Source organism: Acomys minous (assembly GCF_964271855.1).
Source record: "Acomys minous genome assembly, chromosome: 1".
Taxonomy (NCBI): Eukaryota; Metazoa; Chordata; class Mammalia; order Rodentia; family Muridae; genus Acomys; species Acomys minous.
The window spans coordinates 57,845,552-57,870,289 of NC_140483.1; the positions used below are offsets into that span (position 1 = coordinate 57,845,552).

Here is a 24,738-nt window from a genome sequence, read left to right on the forward strand (position 1 = left end):
TATAAACTAGGGCCTGATTCAAACCAACTCTCTTGGTCAGTGTGAAGAGACACCGTGACCACGGCGATTCTTACAAAGGAAAGGCATTTAATGGGGGGGGGCCTTAGAGGGTCAGTCCATTCTCACCACGGTGGGAAACATAACAGCATGCAGGCCGACACGGTGCTGCAGAGGCTCTACATCTGGATCTGAGGGCACCAAGAAGAGAGAGCAACACTGGGCCAGGCTTGCGCTTTCCAAACCTCAAATCGCTCCTTCCCAACCCCCGACTCCCATCACCCCACCTCTAGGGACATATTTTCTCCAACAAAGCCCCACCTCCTAATCCCTCTCAAGTAGTGCCAGTCCATGATGACCAAGCCTTCAAATCCATGAGCCTATGGGGGGGCCATTCCTATTCAAACTGCCACAGCAACCAACAGTCAGAAAACCTCTCCTTTGGGAAAGCTGTGCATGCATGATCTGAGTAATTTGTGATTATTCGATGTTTCACTGGATAATGTGGCCTTATGATCAAGTTATTTAAAGGGTCTATTTTTAAATTGTGTGTGTGTGTGTGTGTGTGCACATGTGTGCATGGGGGTGCCTGCAGAGGCAGGAAGAGAGTGGTCAATCCCCCCAGAGCTGGAGTTACAGGAGCTTGCGGGTGCTGGGAACAGAACTCTGATTCTCTGGAAGAGCAGCAAGGGCTCTTGGCGAGTGAGCAATCTCTCCAGCCCAAGTCCTTTTCTTAGAGCTACATACCAAAGTTTTTACAAGGGAAATTAAGTGGCCTGGCATATAATTAAAAAAAAATAGCCCCTGGAAAGGAGCTGAAGACAAACTGCAGGCGCCGGTTATACCAGACACACTACTTGGGGATGTTTGACAATTTTCACAATAGAGTTCGATGATATGGGGAACACTTTTGTACTATTTTACTATTAATTGTATGTGTGTCTGTATGAGGAAGTTGGGGGGCAGAGAGGGGTGTGTGTGTCAGATCCCCTGGGACTGTAGTTACAGGTAGTTTTGAACTGCCTGATAAAGGTGCTAGGACTTGAACTTGAGTCCTCTGCAAGGACAATATGTGCCCTTAACCATTGAGCCATCTTCTCCAGTCCCATGGAAAACACTTTCCAAAGTCAAACGAGCCCTTTGCTCGTGTTAACTGTACTGACCACTCTGGGGTGTCAGGGGCAGGGAGCCAGGGCTGGAGAGAGCTCAGGGAGACGGCAAGCCTGGAGAGAAGGGTGTGTGAATGTCGTCACAGCACCGCACTGCTGAAATCCTGCCTCCACGTGCCAGCTGTGCTCCTAGTGGCCTTGCTGTGACTGCCCCATCTTCTGTGACCCCTTCTGAGAAAGAAAACTGCACCTTGACGCACTTACGACTCTTCCTGTGCCAGGTGGTGGTGGTGGCGCCTGTAATCCCAGCACTTGGGAGGCAGAGGCAGCTGGATCTCCGTGAGTTCGAGGCCAGCCTGGTTTACAGTGTGAGTTCCATGACAGCCAAGGCTACAATGAGAAACCCTGTCGCAGGGGGTTAAAAGACTCTTGGTGTCTGTTACCCTCAGTCCCATATGTACCTGGATGATGGCCCATGGCTCCATCTGCTGGCCGGAAATTGGAACTGAAACTGCCAAAGCTAAGCGTCCCCAGGCTTCCTTCCCACTCAGAAAAGACAAATACACACCAAGTAAACATATAAGTTTTTAATTTCATCACCATAAACATTATACTCTGATTTATCATGTACAGTATAAAATATTTACTCTGCTAAATAAATAAAACATAACATTATTGCAATCAGCACTGAAATGCCCTAGACAAGAGCTCCTCGGCTCTGTCAGGGAGTACTCCTGAGTTTGTGTGAGATTTCCCCAGGCTGTGACAGATATGTCCCGGAGGCTGAGACGGGCCTAAGGAACCACACTTGTGCTTAAGGGCTCAAAAAGACCCCTATAGAGGTCATGTGGCCAGTGGATAGAGCTGGAAGGGCAATCTCTTCATGGGTCCAGTCCCATAGGGGGTAGTAGGGAGTCAGGAAGCCAAGCTGGGTGCAGAGAAAATTGGGATTTGGTATACTGTGGAGACCTTGGGCCCCGTTCCATGTTCCCTCAATGTCCTGCCTTTAGCAGGGACATCTCATGGCTCTCAATTAGAATGAATACATTGCTCAAGGTACTGAGCTGGGAAGTTTTGGGGACCATTATCTATCACCCTAGAAGAGGAATCTGGCACTATGTACCACACTGACCAGCTATTTTAGGGGAACCAGTTCTTAGGTGATCAGACCCTACTCAACTCTTAGACACAACGTTAAAAATGCTGGGAATGAATTTTCTTCTCATTTGTTAAATAAATAAATTAAATATTTAAAGGCCCGTGTCTCCATGATGGCAACACAAGAGCCAACAAGCCGAGCCATTTCCTGAAACAGGTAGGGGTGGGGGTGGGGGGGCACTCAGCAGAAAGGCAGCGCTGTGGACTGCTGGGGTTTCATCTTGCCTGCTAGGGCTCCCCTCCTTCCAACTTCTGTCTTTGTTGAAGCCTGTGGAGGAGAGGTTCCAGGAGAAACTCCCATGCAAGAGCAACAGTGGCAGAGACTCTAGACAAAGGACTTGGAGGGGAGTTAGTTCAGGTCCCCAAATCCTTCCTCTGGTGACTCAACCAGGAAGTGGAATAAAGCCTTGGTACACTAAAACCTGTACAGACCTGCATTTGCATCCCTGCAGAACTTCAGACAGCAGCCCCAAGGTGGCAGCAGAGAGCTACACCGCTTAGGCAGCAACAGACCCGGGGTGGAAATCCAGCTCTGCAGCCCCCTTAGGGCTGAGACCCTGTAAGGCAGACCCTCCATCTCAATGCCTTACAGAGTACTCTACACAGAGTATTTGGCCAAGTCATTCTTGTCAAACACTACCTGTGTGGCAAAGTAAATGGCGACCAGACCCAAGCCTGCAGCAGATACCATATAGGCAGTGACAGAGTGGCTCAACTGGACAATGGAGCCCATGAACAGGGACGGAGCCACCTGGGACAGCAGGAAGGCACTGTCCAGGATGGCTAGGTCCAAGCAAATGCCCCGTCCAGAAACAACCTTGGCCTCAGGTGGCTCACCAACTACCACTCGCATGGAGACGTCGCAAGCAGAGGCCCCACAGAGAGCAGCTGGAGGCACCAGAATGCTGCCGCCCCCGCTGCTGCCAGGGCCCACGTGTCCATTGGGGAAGGGCGCTCCTGGCTTAGGACCCGGCAAGAAGCTGGTCGTCTGGCTGTCCTCGCCGCTACCACCTCCAGTGTCCCCTCGGTATTTGGGCAGGAACACCTGAATGTGGGGGCAAAAAAGAAACAAAGATAGGTGTGCACCTAGGTGCAAGGATTCCCAGATATGAGAACAGGTCCTCACTGCCTCTAATCCAGGGGCTATAAGAAATCAGGCAACTGGCTTTGGGGGGGGGGGGAGGATCCAAAAACTGGGGAGATGATATTTGATATGTATCTAAGCAAACCCCCTTAAACTTAGATGGGGGAAGGGGGATAAATTTGAAGCCTGAGTCCTACTCTAGCTTTTCTTAGAATAAATAGGTAAGAAATCACCCAACTCAGATCCACGGGTAGAGAAAAGCATAGAACCCTCTAGAAAAGATACGAAGAACGGGGGCAGACGGAAGCGAGACACAGAAGAACAGAAGAACCAAACCCAAAGGTGGCACTTGTGAAGTTCCAAGCCCCATAGAGGCTACCTCAAGGCTGGCTAGACGTACTGTCCAAGGTGAGGTCACTGCCCTGGCCTTTGGCCAGGAAGAGCCCAGAAATTGGGCCTGCAGAAGGGAGAGGCAGCAGGAAGGCCTTTTTGGTGACACCCATCCTACCCTCGCCCTACCCCACCCTGACCTCTGCCAGAAAGCCCAGTTGCCTGACCCTGAGGCTTTTTAGTTTCTTCCTGTCTAGAGAGCACACGTCTGCCTGACCTGCCTCTTCCCCCCCCCACCCACCCCGCCAGCCCCAATGGCCTGGGGCCTCCTACTGAAGGACAAGACAAGGTCTTAGCCCACACTGGTCCTTGTGCCAGGCGGTGTCTAGCACAGGAGGCTAATGGGGCTGGCTGCACCAGAGAGCCGGAAGCTCTCAGGCAGCGCCAGAGAAACCCACAATTCATTAGGCTCAGTAAGTGGCTCAGGACAGTCAGACAGTCGGACAGTCGGACAGTGTGCAGGAGCAAGCCTGTGCCTGGATGCTGCTAGAGACAGGCCTCTATAGATCCTTTTCCTGCCTGCCGCCCAAGGAAAGACCGGTAAGTAAGGCTGGAGACGGGAGAGGGCCGCAGGGACAGACATGCTCCTCAGTACAGAGAGGAGAGCTAGTCCTGGCCTAACCACAGGTGCTCAAGCCTCATCTTTGGACAGCAGCTTTGAAAGCCCCAGCCCAGAGCTCCAATGAAAGCCAACGGAAGGGACCAGGTTCCCATTACCAGCACACCACACAACACCACACGACACCACACCGCACCACACCACACCACACGACACCACACCACACGACACCACACCACACCACACGACACCGCACCGCACCGCACCACACCACACCACACCACACCACACCACACCACACCACACCACACGACACCACACCACACCACACGACACCGCACCGCACCGCACCACACCACACCACACCACACCACACCACATGACACCACACCACATGACACCACACCACACAACACCACACCACACCACACGACACCACACCACACCGCACCGCACAACACCACACCGCACCACACGACACCGCACCGCACAACACCACACCACACCACACCACACCGCACCGCACCACACCGCACCGCACCACACCACACCACACTGCACCACACCACACCACACCACACTGCACCACACCACACCACACTGCACCGCACCGCATCGCACCACACCACACGACACCACACCACACCACACCACACCACACGACACCACACCACACCACACCGCACCACACCACACGACACCACACCACACCACACCACACCACACCACACCGCACCGCACCACACCACACGACACCACACCACACGACACCACACCACACCACACGACACCACACCACACCACACCACACCACACCACACCACACCACACGACACCACACCACACCACACCACACCACACGACACCACACCACACGACACCACACCACACCACACCACACCACACCGCACCGCACCGCACCACACCACACGACACCACACCACACCACACCACACCACACCACACGACACCACACCACACCACACCACACCACACCACACCACACCACACCGCACCGCACCACACCGCACCGCACCACACGACACCACACCACACCACACCACACCACACCACACCACACCACACCACACGACACCACACCACACCGCACCGCACCGCACCGCACCGCACCACACACCTGCAAATTATTACCGAGCAATCCAGACTACTAGCCTAATGTAGGCTGAGAAGGAGCCGGACCCCAGTTTATTGCTGAGGCAAACAAAGTCAGTCTGTCCAGCTCAGATATGCATTGAGGGGACTGAGGAAGAGGAAGAGGAACGGAGAGCAGGAGGAGGCAGGGGTGAGCTGGGGACAGAGAGACACAGTGAGGATTAGAAGCTAAACTAGAAAAGAGGGGCAGCAGGAAGAAGCCTTCCCCATCCTGCAGCGAGCAGGACACACACTGATGACCTTGCATCTCTGAAAGAATAGCTAAGGCCAGGCTATTCCCGCTGCCAGTCGCTGCAGCCACATGCCAGGGACCCACACTCCACCTCTGGCTACAATAACACAGCCCAGAACAGAGGACTTCCGCTGTGTGCTTATTCTCCGAGATTCCTAATGAGGGGCTCTGCACTTCCTGCAATCGTCCACTCAAGTGCTGTCTAGTTCAAAAGCCAGGAAGTCGTTCCTAGAATCTAATCTACACTCCTTCAGCGGCTGTAGCCTCCGGCCCCAGCGGCGCGGTCAGAGGAAGCCAAGCCCCCTGTAACGTCTCCAGCCAGACACCTCACCCTCAGCCCCGCTCCCGACCCTGTACCTGGCCAATGGGAGTACCTGCTTCTCACGATGGTAGAGGGAGGCAAGCGTGTAAGGCAGGATCTGCAAGGCCGAGAAGGTGAACCCGGTGAGGGCAGCTGAGGCTGTCACTACGACGATGCTGTGGGACAGGCAGGTGGCGGCGGCGGCCACAGGAAAGGCCATCACGCTGGCCAGATAGACGGACCGTGTGCCGAACTTCTGCACCAGCCTGTCCATGACCAGGGAGAAGAAGAGGGAGATGGCGCACTGCAGGAAGAGCCCCAGGCTGCCCATTCGGATGCCTGGGGGCAAGGAAGAAGCAGGTAAGGACCCTGTACAATCTGGGGGGAGCCGGAGACTAGTGACCATGGGCACCTGTTCCCCGGGGCCCTCCCACCTGCCCAAAACAACGGGGGTCCAGATCATAATCAGTGTGCGAGGCCAGAGCTGGGTTGACTTAGGGCAGAAGATGATGCGCAAAGGGAAGAGATACAAGGCGTGCCAGGGAGGAAGGGGTGAGGATCACAGGACGGCCCCACACTGGCTCTAAGACAGCTCTGTGGAGTGCCTGAGCTAGAAGGCATGGTGAGTTACTTGGAAAGTAAGCGGGGAGCGAAGGGCCCGATGGATCTGGAGCCACATAGACCTAGAAGCCCTATTGAGACCACAAGGACGTCAGCTGTGTCGATGAGCTACATATAGACGGATCCTTTTTTCATTTACTGACAGGGAGCTGGAGCGCCAGAGTATAGTCACCAGCAAACGCCCAGGCTGTGAGCATCTCCCAACCCTGGCCTGACCTCTGCCATCACAGCAGCTTTCCACCGGTGCTAAAGACTTACCTTCATCATAGTGTCTCCGGGCCTCGGTGCCTGGCTCAGCTCTGGGTACACCTTGGTAGAGCCCCTCTCCCACAAAGTCCGTGTAGAACAGTGTGAAGGTCATGAGTGCCATCCAGCTGCACAGCTCAGCCACGAAGAGCCGGCGTAGGGTGCGAGGCATGCGGCAGCACAGCTGCTGCAGCCGGGGAAACAGGGTACCCAGATTCTGGAAAGCCAGGCCAAGATGGCACCGGCAGCAGCGGCGTGACTCAGAGGGCACCGACAACCCTTCTGCTGGCTCAGGTGGGCCCAGTACTGCTTCCTCGGCCACAAACAGTGTGGCTGCCATGCAGGTGAGAAAGATGAGCGTGAGGAGACCAAAGAGGCATTCTTCCTGAGTGCCCAGGTATGGGGCCAGGGCGCTGGTGTCCCAGTCAATGGCAGGCAAGAGGTAGCCCAGGCAGCCCCCAAGGCTGATCATGAAGGCATAGACAGAGAAGGCTTGGCGGCAGTGGTCCGGGTCCCGGAAGAGGTCGGAGAGTAAGGCCTCCAGTGGCGTGAAGCACACCTGGCCACAAAAGTCTAGCAGCCCCACTCCCAAGATCAGCAGGGCCAACTCCAGGGGCCTGGTGTCTGGGCACAACAGCCCTGCCAGCCAGCCAGCCCTCGGGATGAGAAAGAGGCTTAGCAGGACACCCAGGGACAGAGCCCAGATGAAGGGCCTCCGGCGGCCATAGCGCCCACGCCACTGGTCACTGGCTGAGCCTAGGAGTGGAACAGACACCAGGCCCAGCACTGGGCCAATGCCTGCAAGGACAAACAGCACAAATCAGTGGCCAGGACAAAGGGACAAGAGGCAGAAAAGAGCTAACTAACTCTCTGAAGAAGAGGACACTCTTTGAAAAGGCGAAGTCCCAATTCTACTACAGTCCGCAGACATAGCAGCTGGGTTGCATAACACAAACCCAGGCTTTCCGAAGCCTCCCTTTCCTTGTGTGTAAAATGGATTGACCCTAAGGACTGTGAGGTGTAAGAGAGGGCAGGTAATGCCTCCCAACCAGGCACCGCCCCCTTTATGAGCCACTCCCCAGGCAAGAGAACTGCTGCCTACGTCCCAATGCACACACTAACGAGAGCAGGGGGAAAGGACGGGGAAGCGACTCACCCAACACCATGGTCATAAACTTCTCCTCTACCCCTCCTTCCAGCAGAAGGGGCGGCACGTAGGTAATGCCAGCAGCCAGGCACACCTCCAGGCCAAAGGTCAGCAGGTTGACAAGCAGGAGCTGGGCCTTCCGATGCCGTAGCAGGCGGCTGGACCACAGCCGCTGGATCATGATGGACAGGGCAGGTAGGGCTCCAGGGGCCACTCACATACTCCACAGCTGCTTAGGCTCGGCCCTGCCGTGGCTTCTCCGTCTTGCAACCACCACCGTCCTAGGGTTCAGCCAGGCTCCCATTTCGGCCAGCCCTTCGGTGCCAACGCAGCAGCTCATCCCACGCTAAACACGTCACCGTCTAGTGCCTTGATGGGGACACATCTCATCAGTCAGATCCTAGAAGGGCAGGACAGTCACAGTCACCCGAAACGGTGAGTTCTGGGCACCAGGTAGGTATCCAGAATCTGCTTCGCGTCCATTCTCTGAATCCTACTTATTTGCAGGCCAGTTAGGCAGCACCACACTCGGGTGCCCCTGACCCAGATGCTCTGTCAGGAGGCTCCCGCTAGTATCAGTCTAGCATCGATATAATTAATAAGAGAAATGACCTTTGACCTTCAGCACGCCCCAAGGCTAAGCACACATCCTTTACTCTTTTGAAGCATCTCTCCAATTGCCCTTTTTGCGGAAACTCAGGACCAGCTCTCAAGTAGACCCTAGATGCCCTCGGCCAGGCCCAACTCATCTGTTTTTCTTTCCAACTTCCCAAGCTGAGCCACTCATTCCTTGTTAGACGTGACAGTTCTGGGGCTGACAGGGGCTCAGTGGGTTAAGTGTTTCCTGTGCAAACATGAGGCTCTGAGTTCGGATTCCCCGCAGCTTTTTAGCTGGGCATGGTAATGCCTATCTGGTTTCCCGGGTGCTGGGAGGTAGAAGCAGGATTCCAGGGACATCCAGCTGAGTCCAAGAGCCCCAGGTTCAGAGGAACATCCGGTCTCAGAAAGTAAGGAAGAATGCGACAGAAGACAACAGTTGATTATCAACCTGGCCTTTGTGCACAGATGCACTGAACTTACACATATACTACACACTCACTCTCACACTCTCTCTCACATACACTCTCTTTCACACACACATTCTTTCTCACACACACTCTTTCTCACATACACACACTTATACACACACTCTCTCACACATTCTCTCTCACATACACTCTCTCTCACACACACACACACACACACACACACACACATTCTCTCTCCCTCCCTCTCTCTCTCTCTCTCTCTCTCTCTCTCTCTCTCTCTCTCTCTCTCTCTCAGGGCAGAATTGGCTCAGCCAGCAAAGCACCTGATACTGGGATTCCCAGCCCCTGTGGCTGTACCTGTCTACAGTCCCGTGCTGGGGTGGAGGCTCTCGCATGGCTGTAACTCACTGAGCAGCCAGTGAGCCAATTGGTGAGCTCCACGCTCAGTGACAGAACCTGTCTCGAAAAAATAAACTAGAGCGTCCAAGAGGACATCCACTAGTTGACCTCTGGCCTCCACTTACACAAACAAGTACACAGAGCACACACATAAATATGTGCCCGCAGCCTTTTGAAAAGTAAAACAATGAAGCGAAGCAGCACTTCCTACTCTCTACCTCCTGGCCCTGAGCCATGTCACGCGGTGACCCCCACGCTCCAGGACAGAGGCAAGAAGAAGAAAGGGAACAGTTCCTTAAGTGGGATTTCAACCTGTCACTGAGACACGGTGTCCCTCTTGGTGAACCGAAGCCTGAGAATTCCCCCCCCTTGAGTCTCTCCTCAAGCTCACTGTTCCCAGGACACAGGGCGACGGTCTTACACAGTACTTCCCAACTGTCACAACCAGCTGGGAGCATCCCTAAACCCCAGCCTCATGGGACATGATCCTACATCTCAGCAGTAGGTACCCATTGGTAGCATCTGACTGAGATGGTGATGCCAATGAGCTCTGAGCTAGTGGGCCGCCAGCACTTCCTAGTTGACCTCTGGCTTCCACTCAAACAAAAACTACATTCAGCTCAGCCCTGCCACAGTTAGTGGATCCATTCAGCTCAGCCCCGCCACGATTACTGGATCCATTGGGTAAGTAACCTCCAGGTCTTGTAACCTTCAGCTGCCTGACAATGGCACCAATGCTGCCCACTATACAAACTGTGAAAGTAGGGTAAGCTGGGGGGCAGCTCTACAGTTCCAGCATTTGTAACACTGCAGCGGGAGGACCATCAATTCGAGGCCAGCCTGAACTACATAGTGAGCCCCTATATTAAAGAGGGGGCTGGCTGTAACTTAGTGCTTAACGTAAGTAAAGACTTAGGTTCAATCCTGCGGCGACACACACACACACACACACACACACACACACACACACACACACACACACACACGGGAAAATTTCAATTCAGCATCAAAGTGTACTAAGAGACTGGGGGTCTGAGGGCAGGTCCTGGTAAGAAAAGCTAAGAGCCTGCCAACCTGCATTTATCCCCCCAAAAAAGAAGCAGGAGACAAAACTTGCTGCTGCCACACTCCGCCCCTCAGGAACACCCCCCCCCTCCTCACCAATCAGCCCCATAAATGAGGAGCGGCTACCTGTGAGGGGGAGGGCTGAGGAGGCTGCAGCTCCTTCCAGTCATCCCCTCTGCTGGCTTCTCCAGCTCCTGATAAAGGGCACTTTTATCTTCTCCACTAACACCAGCCCCTGTGGGGCCCTGTGTATCACAGAGCAGGTAGTAGGTGCTCAGCTGCGCCTCAGGAGGACCAGGCACCATCGACCTGAGTAAGGCCTGTCCGTTCCTACTGGCCTCTGAGGCTCAGCTGCTGAAAAGATAAGGACAGAAATACCCAGACCTGAGATACATCCGGGCACCTGAGAGCTCCCTCTGCAAAGTCCCTACACTTTGTTACGGGGTAGGGCTTATGAAAAGGTGACATAAGATAAAATACTGAGCCACACAGTCCTGAGGCACTGGACAGCCATCAGTTTTAACTTGGTTACCTGGTTCCACTTGGCCCCTTCCCCCTTTCCCCAGTGATCCAGAGGATACGCTTCTAGGCCTAGAAGGGCAGGTTCTGGGACAAAAGACTTCCAGCCATTCTGCTCGGCACCCTCAGTTTGGCAGGGACTGGGGCTATCACCTGCACGGATGGGGCTTAAGGGACCTGGTCCTCCTTGAGCAAACAGAGACTTTGCCAGACCCAACCTCACCCATAAACCTGCCCTAGTACTCTAAGCCCTGCTTTCTCCACTGTCAGGCCACTCTGCCCGCCTTCCCTCCCCTGAGGCCTTCCCTCCCCTGAGGCGGCTCTCCTCCCTCAGTCCTCCAGGCACTTCTGTGAGTGGGAGTAGGGAGCTCCTAGGCCACAGGAAAACAGGAACAGAACCATTTCCCCATCCTCCTGCGGCCCAGGCAGCTTCTGAGCTAGGGTGTTTCTCTCCACCCTATAAAGATTTTCTACCTGGTGTCTGGGGTCTGGACCTGAGGCACACACACAATTCATGGAAATAAGTGGGGTGGAAGGTAGGCAGGTCCCAGGCCCCTGTACTTTGCTTCGGTTGCTGGGCCTGCCCTCCTTCTTTTCGTACCTACTCTCCCCTGGAGGTCCAGGCATTCTTGAGAGGCAAGCCTTTCTGAGCCCAGAATTACCCAAGGAATCTCAACCCTCAAAGAGCACTCTCCCCAAAGCCTTATTTTCTTATCCTCAATGCCCCACCCTCAAGTGCCTCCCCAATCCTGGCTTGCCAACCCTATTGCTGACCCCCATGCTTTGACTCCAGCTGACAGAATTACCCACAAAGCCCTTTGCCCTGGCCACTGAGACAGAAGCCCAGTGCCATTCTGGCGGCAGTTCCAGAGTATGCTTTCTTCAAAGCCGGAAAGGGACAGATCACAGTTGCCCCTTCTAGTCTGGACTCCCTCATCTTCCTCGAGTTAAGGAACACAGGCAGGGAAACAGGGACTAACTCTTCCCCCGGGTCCCTTCCAGTCTCAGAGACTTTCGGACCCTCTTTCCCCATCACTTCTGGAGCACTTGGTCTGGCAAACAGAAAATCAACCAGCAGTGCCAGCCTCAGACTGCTCACCTGGAGCGGAGGTAGCCGAGGAGGAGAGCAGAGGCAGGCAGACTAGGTCATGGGAGGAAGGGCAGGTACACTTGCTGGTGCAGAAGGCCTTCTCAAGTGTCTGGGGGTCCTCACAGCCCCGCAGCTAGAAAGCCAGAAGAGACCACGTGGACCCTTCGTGGAACTCTCCACTACACCATCCGGTCTCAACCCTCTGGGGGAATCAGCCCTAAAGCCTAAAAGGCAGGGTGGGGGGTGTCAGGGAGCCTGGACTCTAGACAGCTCTGTGAACCTCAAGATGTTGTTGCACCAAGCCTCAAGGCAAGCGACTCTGTGACACCCACCCCATGGAGACTAGGGACCTGGGGGACCTGTGTATGCAAAGGCATGATTGAGTGCAACAAAGGTGGATCTTTAAGGGAGGGGAAAACTTAAAGTTTACCTCCTAAAATACCTAAGATATGCCTAGCCACAGCCCCAGGGAGGCGCCCAGCTAGATCCTACTGGCCGGGAGTACCTCCACTTTACCCCCAGCAGGCATCCCAGGGAAGTGAAACTGAGTCACAGGAACAAACTTGGCCTGAACTTTGTCCAAAACTCAAAAGACAGAGAGGAGGCCAAGCACAGGAAACTGACCCAAATGAGCCCAGTCCTTCACCGCTCCGTAAAGCAAGGGAGGATCAGAGGCCACATAAAGGGGCCTTTGAGGGCTTTCAAAGGGGCTTCTGCCACCCCACAAGGCTGAGGTGGAGCCAGGGGGAGCAGATACCCTCTGCTGACAGAGGCCACAGCCAGCAGAGTCTGGGGACAGGCCCCGCCCCGCCACTGTCAGACAGCAATTCTATGGCCTCTTTATGCATGCCGGAGTCCCCACACCCCACCCAGGCACATCAAACGGCCTCAGCCCCCACCCTGACCTCCGCAGGCTCGGCGACCCTGTGTCCCTCCCTTCACACTCACAAAGAAGGCTGCTTTCTCACTGGCTGGGTTGTTGCGCTGGAAGCCCAGAACACACTCGTCTATCCTTCACCACAACCCAACGTCCTTCCTCAGAGAGAGAAACCTGGTGTGTGTGGGGGGTGTCTAGCATTCAAGGCACAGCCTTCAAAGAAAGGGGTTGATCACCCCAGGTCAACTTTCCTAGCCCACCCCAGGCTAGAGAGAAAGGGAGCGGGACCCCTGCTCCTCCAAAGTGGCCTGGAGTCAATGCTTCGTTCCAAACTGAGCAGCCCCTCTAGGCTGGCAGCAAGAAGGGTGACCCTCTGGGGTCAGAGCGCTTCGCAGCGCAGCACCCCTACTGCCCCCGTACCCTTGTCCTGGTCGCAGGAGACCAATGCTGTCAGCCTTGCGTAATAAAACCTGGCACACTGCACCCCCAAAGTGCAGCTGGATCCTCATGGTAGCATCATAAGGAAACTTAGGGGACACTTGGGGGTGGGGGGGAGGAACAGTCCTCATGAGGCACTGAGCTTGTTCTTTTAGAACCCTTTCTTACAGACCTCGCCCAAGTGTTGTAGCTGGGCGGGGGGGGGGGGGGGGGGGGGCGGGAGTGCAGCATGACACCATTGAGCTTTGAAACCTTCCAACCGGCTACTCGGTCTTTGGTTTTCAGGGGCCAATTATTTCCAAACAGAGAGGGTCTCTATTTATCCGCTGTCCCACCCGAGAAAAACTCAATAGTGACTGCACAAACAGCACTACCTCACAGGCATCTCAGGACACCCCCCCACCAACACACACACATCCTACCTCCCCCCCCCCCCCCCCCCCGCGATACAACCCCTCCACTTCGAGGGAATCCTGACAAAGAGCAAGGCTGGGCAGAGGGAAAGGGGGACCCAGCCCCACCCCGGGGGCGGCTTCCCTAGCTCCCGCCTCCCCGGTGCTTGGGAGGCTAGGGATTTAGAGTTCACCCTGCTGAGTTGCCTTTTCTTCCTTCAGACTGGAAGCCTTCTGCTTAGCAGCTTGTCAGGGAGAGTGAGGGGCTGCAGGCCGGGACACAAAGGGGGATTAGGGAGAAACCTCTGGGCCTGCAGAGTAATCCATCAAACTCTCCCCCGCTGCCAGCTCTGGCCCCTTCCCACTCAGTTCCCCCTCCAGCTGCTACTGGCCCCCCACCTCCTCCTGCTCCAGAGCCCTGTCACAACCCGGCAGCAAAGAGAATCCCAGGCCCTGGGGGGGGGGGGGCCAGCGGGGGCACACCAGAGACACTGAGAAAAGGGCAACGGCTCCCTACCCCCACTCACTCGCAATGTGTGAAAACCCAACAGGTGGCAGTGGCTTGGAGGAAAGTTGCTTTTGTTGCGGTGTCTAAGAGCCCTGTGCAGCTTCGGGAAGGAAACAAATGCTAGAGATTGGGGGAAGGGGAGGGAAAGGGACAACGGGCAGTCCCTGGAGCCCGCAGTTATCTCCCCTCCCCTCCTCTCTCCAATCTAGTGACAGAGACTCTAGGGCTGGCCTGAACCTCACCTTGGCCAGCAGTCAGTTCTGCCTAAGCTGAGGCTGCAGTAGCCCTCCGTGTCTCTCTCTCGGTCTACCCCGGTGACAGTCAACATAACCCGTGCATTTTGTTTCCAGGCACCTGGGCCTCCCAAAGTAACCATACCTCATTACTGACAACAGCTGCCACCCAAGGTCACGCTGTGGGTGCCCTCCATACCAGGACAGGCAGCGGTCTTTTACCAGGAACTCTCTCCCACCCCTGAGGCGCCTAAATCCTGTGGGGCTCCACAGTGGTCTAGTGTTGGGGGCTCAGCTGGATGGAGCGGGGTCTGATGCTGGCCTTCGTCTGTGTGTAACTTGACCTACTGACCCTTAGTTTCCACATCTACAGCTCATAACTGCAGTTAGCTTGGCTGACTGCTACATGCACACCAGCCCCGCTTCCAATCATGTAACTCTGCCAGCCACTGGGTGAGAGGCGCACAATTAGCAGGCCTGTTTCACAGAGGGAACTTAATACCACTGACTTTAAGCTACAGGTATGCCTCAGTGGTGGAGTGCTTGCCTAGCATGCAGAACGTTCTGGAATTTTATCCTTAGCGCCATAAAAAATAAATAAATAAATAAATAAATCTACAAACCATAACTTAGAAGCCATGTAGAACGTGAGAAAAAGGACACGAATGGAATGGGGAACCTGGGAGCGGCTTTCTCCTGTCCGAATATAGTGGCTGAGGAGATCAATCCTGCCTTTCACCTCAGCTTCATCTACAAGGCCTCTTACCAGATCCCAGCAGCCCCCAGTGGCAGGAGGAATGCCAAGAATGTAACCGCCTTCCCAGGTGCTGGCCCCAACAGGTGAGCCGAGGTCAGTGCCACAGATCTGCTGCAGAGGGAAAGCTGTCCCACTGTTAGCAGATAGTTGTTTCCACCCAAAGGGACAATGATGCCAATAGCTATAGCTGACCCTACCAACTGTCCAGGGGGCACTTAGCACATGCCAGGAGCTTGGTAGACCTTTTTTCTTGTGGGGTGGGGGTCCCAGGCAGGATTTCTCTGGGTAGCCCTGGCTGTCTTGGAACTCACTCTGTAGACGAGGCTGGCCTCGAACTCACAGAGACCCGCCTGCCTATACCTTCCAGAGTGCTGGGAATTCAAGGAACGCACCACCACAAACCAGCTCTTAATTAAGGCCTACCATACAGAGTTGGTATTTCATAGTCTTATTTCACAAGAAGGAGAGCTTAATTAACACTTCCAAGGTTGAAAAACCAAAACCAGGAAGTTTGCAACCATTCAAAAATTCTGGAAAACACTTTGAACTGGGAGCCAGAAAGACGCAGTCCCGTTTTTGGCTGCATTGCTATGTAATGCTACCAGGGAAGCCATTTCATCACCCTAAGACTCAGTTTCCATACCTGTAAAATGAGAGCTAACCTAGTTAATGTCTAAGGTGTACAGTTAAGGTGATCCAGTACCTGTCCTGAGCCTCAGGTAGGGTGAACTCATGGACAAGTGCCCACTGACAGGGCCACACGGCAGTAGGGAGGGGCCTGTCACTACTAGTCTTCACCAATGGGTCAGGGAGGTCCAGTGGGGACAAGTTCCTCCAGCTGCACTTACCCCATCAGACCTGCCCACACTCTGCTCAGACACCAGTGCTGTCCCAAGGTCAAAAGTCAACCAAAATGCAGCTGAGTAAGCAGAGAACAGAACTGCCCTCTTCTCTTCTCTCTCGTGGAACTGGACTCTGTTCCTGGCAGAAATTAGTAAATAATTCTTTCACTTCTTGGTCCACAATAAAAGCAGAGTGCCAAAAAAAATTAATTAATTAAATAATTTTTTTAAAAATCCCGAAATCCTCCCCCAGAGGAAGAAGGGAGCCACGGGGAGTAATGGGGGGGGGGCTGGCACAGTCTCTAGGCCACTGGGAAATTCCCTCCCACTCTTCCAGAGCCTCTGCAAAGTGAAACTTCAACAGCCTTTCTCTTGCTGAACTTGACACCTGCCAGTCAGCAGGCCAGCCTGGGCAGCTCTTCCCATGGTGCACACAGCCAATCCAAGCCCTCTCCCTTAGCCCCGCCTCTCTCTGGAGGTGAGATACACAGGAAAGGGGGGTTGGGGTGGACCTGAGCATTTAGATCAAATGCACAACTGAGCCGAGCATTCCAAGAAGGTACAGACCTGGCTCTGGATGGCTGGCCTGCCTCCAGGCTTGCAAAGCTGATGGTCTCTTGGACTTTATCTGCCCAGATCTGCTCAGGTCTGCGACCAGCCTATCTGTAATGAAAGGGCTCTGAGTCAGCCAGTTCTGTGGAAGTGTGGTCTCAAAGCCTAGCATTAGGGAGCCTGAGGCAGGAGGACTAATGGTGGGTGGCCAGCCTGGGCTACACGGCAAGACTCTGTTTTAAAAGAGATAGCAACAACAAAAATAGCCAGGTAGGGTGGGACATTTTTAGTCACGGGGGAGGCAGATGGATCTCCTAGAGTTTGAGGCCAGTTTAGTCTTCAAAGTGAGTTCTAGGCCAGCTAGGGCTACACAGTGAGACCCTATCTCTACACAGTGAGACCCTGTCTCAAAAACAAAGCAAACTGAGAACCTGGTTCAATGGAGAGTTCCATAAAGCTTACCTAAGGCCCTTCGTTTGACCCCAAGCCTGGAAATAACAAAAACAAACAAATAAACAACAATAACAACAACAACAACAACAAAAAACAATCACTCAGCCGGGCAGTGGTGGTACACACCTTTAATCCCAGCACTCTGGAGGCAGAGGCAGGTGGATCGCTGTGAGTTCGAGGCCAGCCTGGTCTACAAAGCAAGTCTAGGACAGCTAAGGCTACACAGAGAAACCCTGTCTTGGAAAAAAAAAACAACCAAAAAACAAAAAAACAGTCACTTAACCTTTGAAAAAGGTTAAGAAGAGACCCTAAAAGACTATTAAGAAGCTAATTTATGCACCTTTGGAGGTGAGATACACCTGCCATCTAAACCCCTGAAGAAATGTCAAAGAGCCCTAAACCTTGCCTATCAGTACTCACTGAAGCACAGTTGTTTCCCATCCTACCCACAACAGTGAAAGTGCTGTGGGGGACAGAAATAACTGCTTACAGATGGCTCTGGTTAGCAGGAGAGAGCAGTGAGGTGCAGTAAGGTGATACAAATGATCAGATGCAGGCCAGCAAGTAGGGGGCGTGGTGGCGGGGTAGTGGAGGCTTCCCGGAGGAAGTGGTCATGCGGCTGAGTCATGAAAGGTAAGCAGGTGCTACAGGAAAAGGGCACACAGCCCCGAGAGCATGGGATTTCCAAACACACCCATCCCTCCCACTGGCCCCTCTCCAGTGAGGTATACAAGGAAAGAACATGAGAACCCAAAGCCACACAACAGCGTTCTCATGACAGATCTGGCTCTCAGATCTGTGTGCCCAAGATGGTCATACTTCCCTGGGCCCAAGACAGAGGAATTCACTATCACTTGAATGGTTTTGGCTCCCAGTTACTTCCTCTTCCTAAATAGCCTCTGTCCTTTAACTGAACCCTCTCCAGCTCAAAGTCCCACACCTAATCCTCCTGGGCTCCCTGGACCCCAAGGTGTCATGTTCTCTCTCCCCCGGTGCCCCCACTCTCTGCTACACTAAGGCACAAGGCTAGAGTCTACATCTGGTCCTCTATGCCTCTTTCCCGTGGCACCCTCCCTGTGTAGTCCAGGCAGACAGAAGCAGAGCACAAGCTCAGGCCCCGAGGTCTAGAAGGCAGGCCAGGCCAGCAATCTTTTGATTGGACCAGGGAGCCCAGGAGTCAGCCAGGGACACTCTGAGGTATCTGGGTGCACAGATCTCCAGCAACAGGAGCTGGGAATCTATAATGGCTGCATCCCTACAGTGCTCCTGGGTTGGACACTATTTGCTAGCTCAAAGTACACCTGTGAGTAGAGACTTGAGGAGGGTGCTGGACAGCACCCCGGGGTGAGGAGCCGCTGTTAGGGCTGTCTGGCCCTGAAGGGATCCCATCTGACTGGGCATGTAGCCTGGCCTGGGTTTGAAAGCCAGTGGAAGCTGAGGTAGGAGATGTTTCCTGCCCTCTTCATGCTGACTCGTCCCAGCACCCCAGAGCAAGTGATCTCCAGAGTTGAGGGAACGAGAACAGACATCTTTTGAGGTATCTATCTGGTTTGTGCTGGCTCTGCAGACAATCGTGCCGCATCTAATTCCCACCACAGCCTTGCAGGGTGAATAGAACCTCCACTTTCCAGACAAGCGAAATAAAGGCAACTGCGGCAGCCGCACAGGCAGGGGACACCTCCAACCTTAGAATTAAAAAGGCTCCCCCACTCCAGCCACTCAGGGAAGGAGGAAGAAAACACAGGCCAATAGCAGAAAACCGGGATTAAACAGGTAATTCTGGCCCAAGCTCAGGGTACTTACTGATAGTGCTCTGTCTCTAGCCCCTGCCCCCCCCACCCCCAGGCAGCCACACACACTAGACAAAGCTCAGTGCTCCAGCTCTGAGGCTGGGAGTCAAGTGGCATCAGCATCAGAGACGCTGGGCCTGGTACCAACTGGTCCAGCCTCCACACACACACTGCCACTGCCTTTTGCTGGGAGGGCTGGGGCATCTAACTCAGCGACAGAACGCGTGCCTAGAAAGCTAGGCTAAGCTTTCCTTGTGGGTGCCAAAGAGTGGCAGGAAAGGCAACCCCCACTCCGCCCCCACCCTCCAAAAGCTGGAGAGAAAAGACAGAGAGGAGTCCTCAGGGCACCCTCCCGACACAGTCTTCCTAAAATAACATATAACCTTTCTACACAGAAGGCCCTTTAACCTTCCAGGGCACAGATTCACCCCCTCTGCCTCGCAGTACCCTCTCCCAGCCAGCGAGTATACACTTGGGAGGGAAGCAAGCAGTGGTTTCTCTCCTAATCGTGAAACACATCAGGAAGTACAGAGAGGGGAAGAGATCAAGATGCTGTCCACCCAGTCTTGGTTTGTTCTTTGCACTGGACCCAAAATTCAACTGCAAACATGTTACTCATGGCTAACGTATGGTTACATATGGTGGTGTTCCCCAGCAAGGAGACCGACCGGTTTCTAAGTTAATCCGCAATGACTGTCCCCACTGCCACCAGCCACCAAACAGCAGCAGCTGACCTTTATGGAGCTCTCTCAGTTGTTCCACTCAGAGGGTTACCCGCAGCAGTCTCCCTAATCCTGAAATCCTGGAAGGCAGGTCCTAGGATGCTTGGTTTACAGAGAAAACAGAATCCGGAGGCTGGTGACTTAACTTTGCAGGAAATGGGATTCCGTCCACTTGCTGGAGCCAAGTCTCTTAGCTACTTAAACTCCCCAAAGCCCAGGAGACCTTGTACCCAAAGAAGTAAGCCTAGAACTGTCTCTTTGAAGTAAAAATAAGAAGCCGGGCACAGTGGCGTATGCCTGTAATTCCAGCACTCAGGGAGGCAGAGGCAATCAGATCAGATCAGATCACTGCGAGTTCGAGGCCAGCTGGTCTACCAAGCAAATCCAGGACACAGAAAAACCGTGTCTCAAAAAACCAAAAATAAATTATAAATATAAATTATAAAATAAAAATAAATAAAAAGAGCAGGCAGGGCCCAAGTTGGGCATGATGGTATATCCTATAATCCCAGCACTAGGGAGGTCAAGACAGGAGAATTCTGAGTTCAAGAGCAGCCTGAGTTTCATAGACACTGCCTCAAAAAACAGACAGCAAGGACCCCAGAGTCTTGGACCAGCTGCTGCAGACACAGGTGATAAAGTATAATAGCTAAAACTAACATTTACTGAGCATTTACTGCATCCCAGACACATAACAAAATGGTTTGGTTTTGGGTTTGGTTTGGTTTGGTTTGGTTTGGTTTTGGAATCTCATGTAACTCAGGCTGGTCTGGAACTCATTATGTAGCTAAGACTGGCCTTGAACTCCTAATTCCTTTTTGCTTCTGCCTCCTGAGTAAGTGGAGATTACAGGTGCAGGCTACCCCCACGCTGGCCTAAAGACACAATTAAGTTCTACATGTGTTATTTAATGAAGCTACATTTTTAGACTGTGTATCTTTGTGAGTCTGTATCTGTTGTAACTAACTTAAACAACAAAGCTGTACAGAGGGTGTGATCCTACCACTATCGTCCCCAGTTTGCAGCCATGTTGAAAAGTTAAGGCAGCTTGCAGACTAGTGGCGCACAGCCAGCGGACTCAACCAGGCCACAGGAGAGAGGTCTTTCAGGAGGTCTGTACTGTCATCCCTGAAGTGCTACAAGGTTGTAATGGTCCAGAGACCTTGGACCAACCCCCACCATCTTCCTGCCTTTCTCTTTCCAGAGCTCTGTCTAGGCTCAGTCGGGACCAGTTACGAGTCTTCTCCCAGCCGAGCAGCCTGCAGGGCATAGTGAACCACCCAGGGACCTTGTCCGGTTCTTCCTCCTGTTCCTTCAGGGTTACTCAGTGAACCAGGCCGGGCAGGGGTATTTTACCCTCTACTCCCAAAGTGCATAGGGAAGCTCTGCTTGGCAAAGACCCCAATTGGGGCCACCACGTCCACAGCTATATTTTCATCTTTAGACTCATCCATTGAGTCAAGCTCCATTTTCTGGGCACTTAAAAAAAAAAAAAGTACAGTCTTGTTTCCAGGACTGCCCTGGAGCTGGGGCGTGCGGGAGATAAGGGAGGAATGAGGTGATGAAATGGATCCAAACCATGTCCCACTTACTCCCTAGCACATCGTGTTCTGTGAGGTTCCTCCACTTCCTGTCCAGCATATAGCTCCTGAGCGCCCCTCTTCCCGGCTGCCTATGGCAACCTGTTCCCCTACGCCTTAGGCACGTGTGCCCATCCGGAAGCTGCACTCTCTGGGAAAAGGGCTGTGCTTCATGCATGGGAAACAGAGGCTAGAAACCTCACCCTCACTCTTGAGTAGAGTCATTCTGAGCCATCCCATGTCTACGCCATGCCCCTCTGCAAGGCCATAGCTGAGCTATTCAAAGTTCAGCTTAGCTGGGATAGGGTCTATCACAGCTGAGCATCAGTTCTCTCAAGGTACCCACCGGGCCGAACTCTTTCTAGTCAGACTCCTGGGCAAAGAGGAAGCACCGGGTACCCCGTGGCCTTGGACGAGTCAAGTGCGCGTCACGAAGGAGGGGGCTGAGCAGGAGGTCAAGGGAGAGAGCAGTCACAGGGTTCCCTGTCAGGGAGCGGAGCCTAGGGAAGGGCTGAGCCTGCAGGCTCTTGGGGCTTCTCCACTGGGCGTGCTATCGCCCGCCTAATGCTTTCTCGCGCCTTGGAGTACACCCCATGCCCACCTGAGCCTCGGGACACAAGAGCCACGCCAGCTCTGCTTTCCCCTCTGCAGGTGGGTAACGGAGGCGGAGAAGCGAGACACAGGATCGCACATGTACACATATACTCACTACTCCAGCCCTAACTCCACCAAAGCCTTACCCCAAAACCAGGGTCAAAAGAACTGGGTCCCCTTTCTGTCTCCGACCACAGCGCCCGGTTGAAGGCCCCTTCCAGGGCTCCCCAAAGTGTGGACCGTGCGCACCGCGATGACTCATCTGCCCCTTTCGGGCAAAGCCCAGACAAGGAAAGAAAGAAACGCAACTTTCCAAAGAAAACTCTGCGGCGGGAGGCTGCAGCAGGGGCGGTCGGCCCGCCGCCGGCCTGGCCCGGGACTCCACGGCTCCGATCCCGCCCTTCGCGCGCGGCCCGGGACAGCGGGCGACACAGCACAGCGCTCCCGGAGGAAGCGCACTCGGCGCGGACGCGAGCGGGCGCCGGCCCTGGGCACCGGGCCGCCAGGGGCCGCGCCCTCCCCGCGAGCCTCTGCTCGCGCAGGGCCGGGACGCCACGGCGCAGCCCCATCCCGCGAGGCACGGAACGCCACCCCGGAGCACAGCCACCCGTGCGCTCCTTTCCCACCTGGCCCGGCCCCTCCCCTACCTGGCCTGGCGCGCGGCTGTCACCTGGGGCTGGCGCGTGCGAGCTCGGACCCCTGCTTCCCCAACGCGCGCCAGCGGGCGGCTTTTAAATCTCCAGGTTACTCGGTGGGGGGAGAGAGCATGCGCGCTGGGGCTGCCAGGAGGGGGGCGGGGCGAGGCGGGTCGGAGGTGGGGGGTGCTGGGAGGGGATGGAGGGGTGGGGCCGGTCCCCAAGGGAAGAGAGAGGGAGGTGGAGTAGCAGTCTCCTTTCTGGTCGCGGCCGGACGGGCAGCCCCCGCGTGGCTCCTAGACTGCCCTGTCATTATCTAGGGCCGTGCACCGCCCCCTCTGCCGCTCGCCACCAAAACATTTAGGTAAAAACTACCCGGCTCCACGGGGTACCACCCCTCCACCCTCCTGAGCCAGTCTGCGACCATTGCCCTCGCGTGCCGTTCTGGACATCCTGCTGTCCAGGCACAGCTGCAGCCCACCTGCTCTGGACCACGCCATGAAAGGATCTGTCACCTTTTGCGAATTACTCTCCTTGCTCTCAGAAAGCTAACTCAGTGCCTCTTTCTGCAACTCAAAGACAAACTCCCAATCCTTACCCCACCCGCCTCTTTTACTTGTGGGGTGTGTGCACAGAAGGAGAGGTGATAAATTGCCACCAAAATGTTCCCAGACAAAGTTTCCAAAAATGCTTTGACTAGCAGGAAACCAGTTCAGGTGGGAGGCAGATCACTGCAGTCCTAGGCTGACCCTAGGGTGGGGTAAGGGGGTCTCTGGCTTTATTGTGTCCTTTTCATCCATGGAATTTCATAAGGTGGAGAGAAATTCATTTAGGCGACTTGTTAACCAAAGGCTAGGCATTTCTGCAGATTTTTTTTTTGTGATACACGAAACTCAACTAACCATAAACAGAGGCAAGTGTTGCATTGCTGGTCTGAGGATTATTTTTCATTGTCTCAGTATGAATACGAACAGACCTTTTTACCTATGTGAGCATTTACATCATATAAAGTATGTGTAATGTCTCAATGAGGAAGCTGTGTGCAGGCTTGGGTACAAATACTACACCGTGCTATCTTGAGACCTTGAGATGGATCGGGTATCCGGAGAGCCTTGGGACCATCTGCGCTACAAAAGTCCCGGGAGATGCTTTTGATAAGGAGGACCTGGCTGGCCTTAGGTCAGAACTGGCCTCTGTGGTGCTGGATTGCAGTGTTAGCCCAGAGTTAACCAGCTGTGCACCAAGGGGCAGGTCCTTTCCATGTTCTGGGTTCTGGTAGATGAGGCAGGTAGCCAGCTGCTCCCCAAAGGCACCCCCAGGTGGGAGGATGAGGACAGAATTAAAAAAAAAAAAAAAAAGGAGATAGCAAAGGGAAAAGGAGAAATGGGATAGTGGGGAAGAGACTGTGTGGAAGAAGAAAAAAGTCAAGAGTCTACATCTGAGTCTTTAAGTTTAACTTGAAAACCATCTGGGCATAGCACCTCCGCCCCCGGGAGCATAAGAGCCTCCATACCTAACTGGGACCCTGGCTTTCCAACATTTGTGGCCAGCAGAGAGGCCAGGATGGAGTTCCGGGGACTCCAGGGAAGCTAGTGTCCCCTCTGCCCCAGGAAAAGGGGGCAGGAGTCATGGGGAATGCCAGGTCAGGTGGAAAATTACAGAGCCCGGAAAGAATGGACAGTGGTATTTTCCAGGCTCGGGAAAGAAGAGTGGGAGTCAGAGTGTGGTCCCACCTCAGAGGCCTGGGAGTCGGCTCTCTCTTGTCAGGCCTTCTCTCCTCCCCAGGGGCCTGTCTAGCTACCTGTCTTATGCTGGGTGACACAGTGGATTGGGGGGGGGAGGGGCTGCAGTGAGGCAGGAGAGGTCAGACGGTTCCCCAGCAGCCTGCCACCGGAACTGCTGCCTGAGACCCATCCCCAGCAGAAGTGCGTCCTTCCCAAGCCTCAGGGTTGCCTTTAGGGCTTCAGGCACCTTGCTCTAAAATCTCTTCCCCCTTCTGCAGCCTCCGGTCATAATGATACTAGTTAACCAGTGGACCAGGAACTGTTTCTTTTTTCTTTTCTTTTCTTTTTTTTTTTTTCTCGAGACAGGGGTTCTCTATGCAGCCCTGGCTGTTCTGGACTCACTCTGCAGACCAGGCTGGCCTCGAACTCACAGTGATCCACCTGCCTCTGCCTCCCCAGTGCTGGGATTAAAGGGCATGCACCACCATGCCCGGCCGCTCCTCAGCTTAATTCCTTTTCCCCA

The 24,738-nt window shown here is 54.2% G+C and overlaps 1 protein-coding gene across 9 annotated transcripts; it reads right to left on the bottom strand.

Moving 5' to 3' along the window:
• Positions 1-1,678: 1,678 nt before the first annotated feature.
• Positions 1,679-22,635, bottom strand: SLC45A3 (solute carrier family 45 member 3). Of its 9 annotated transcripts, XM_084787751.1 has the most exons (8): positions 22,504-22,624; positions 17,180-17,205; positions 16,733-16,828; positions 16,172-16,304; positions 8,027-8,417; positions 6,883-7,668; positions 6,077-6,342; positions 1,679-3,309 (listed from the first exon to the last, which is right to left on the bottom strand). In XM_084787751.1, the coding sequence occupies exons 5-8, from the start codon at positions 8,196-8,198 to the stop codon at positions 2,863-2,865; spliced, it is 1,671 nt and encodes a 556-aa protein (XP_084643877.1). In that variant the 5' UTR covers positions 8,199-8,417; positions 16,172-16,304; positions 16,733-16,828; positions 17,180-17,205; positions 22,504-22,624; the 3' UTR covers positions 1,679-2,862. The 9 variants fall into 9 exon arrangements, with proteins under 9 accessions (XP_084643877.1, XP_084643880.1, XP_084643878.1 ...); XM_084787754.1 differs by lacking the exon at positions 17,180-17,205; XM_084787752.1 differs by lacking the exon at positions 16,172-16,304.
• Positions 22,636-24,738: the final 2,103 nt, after the last annotated feature.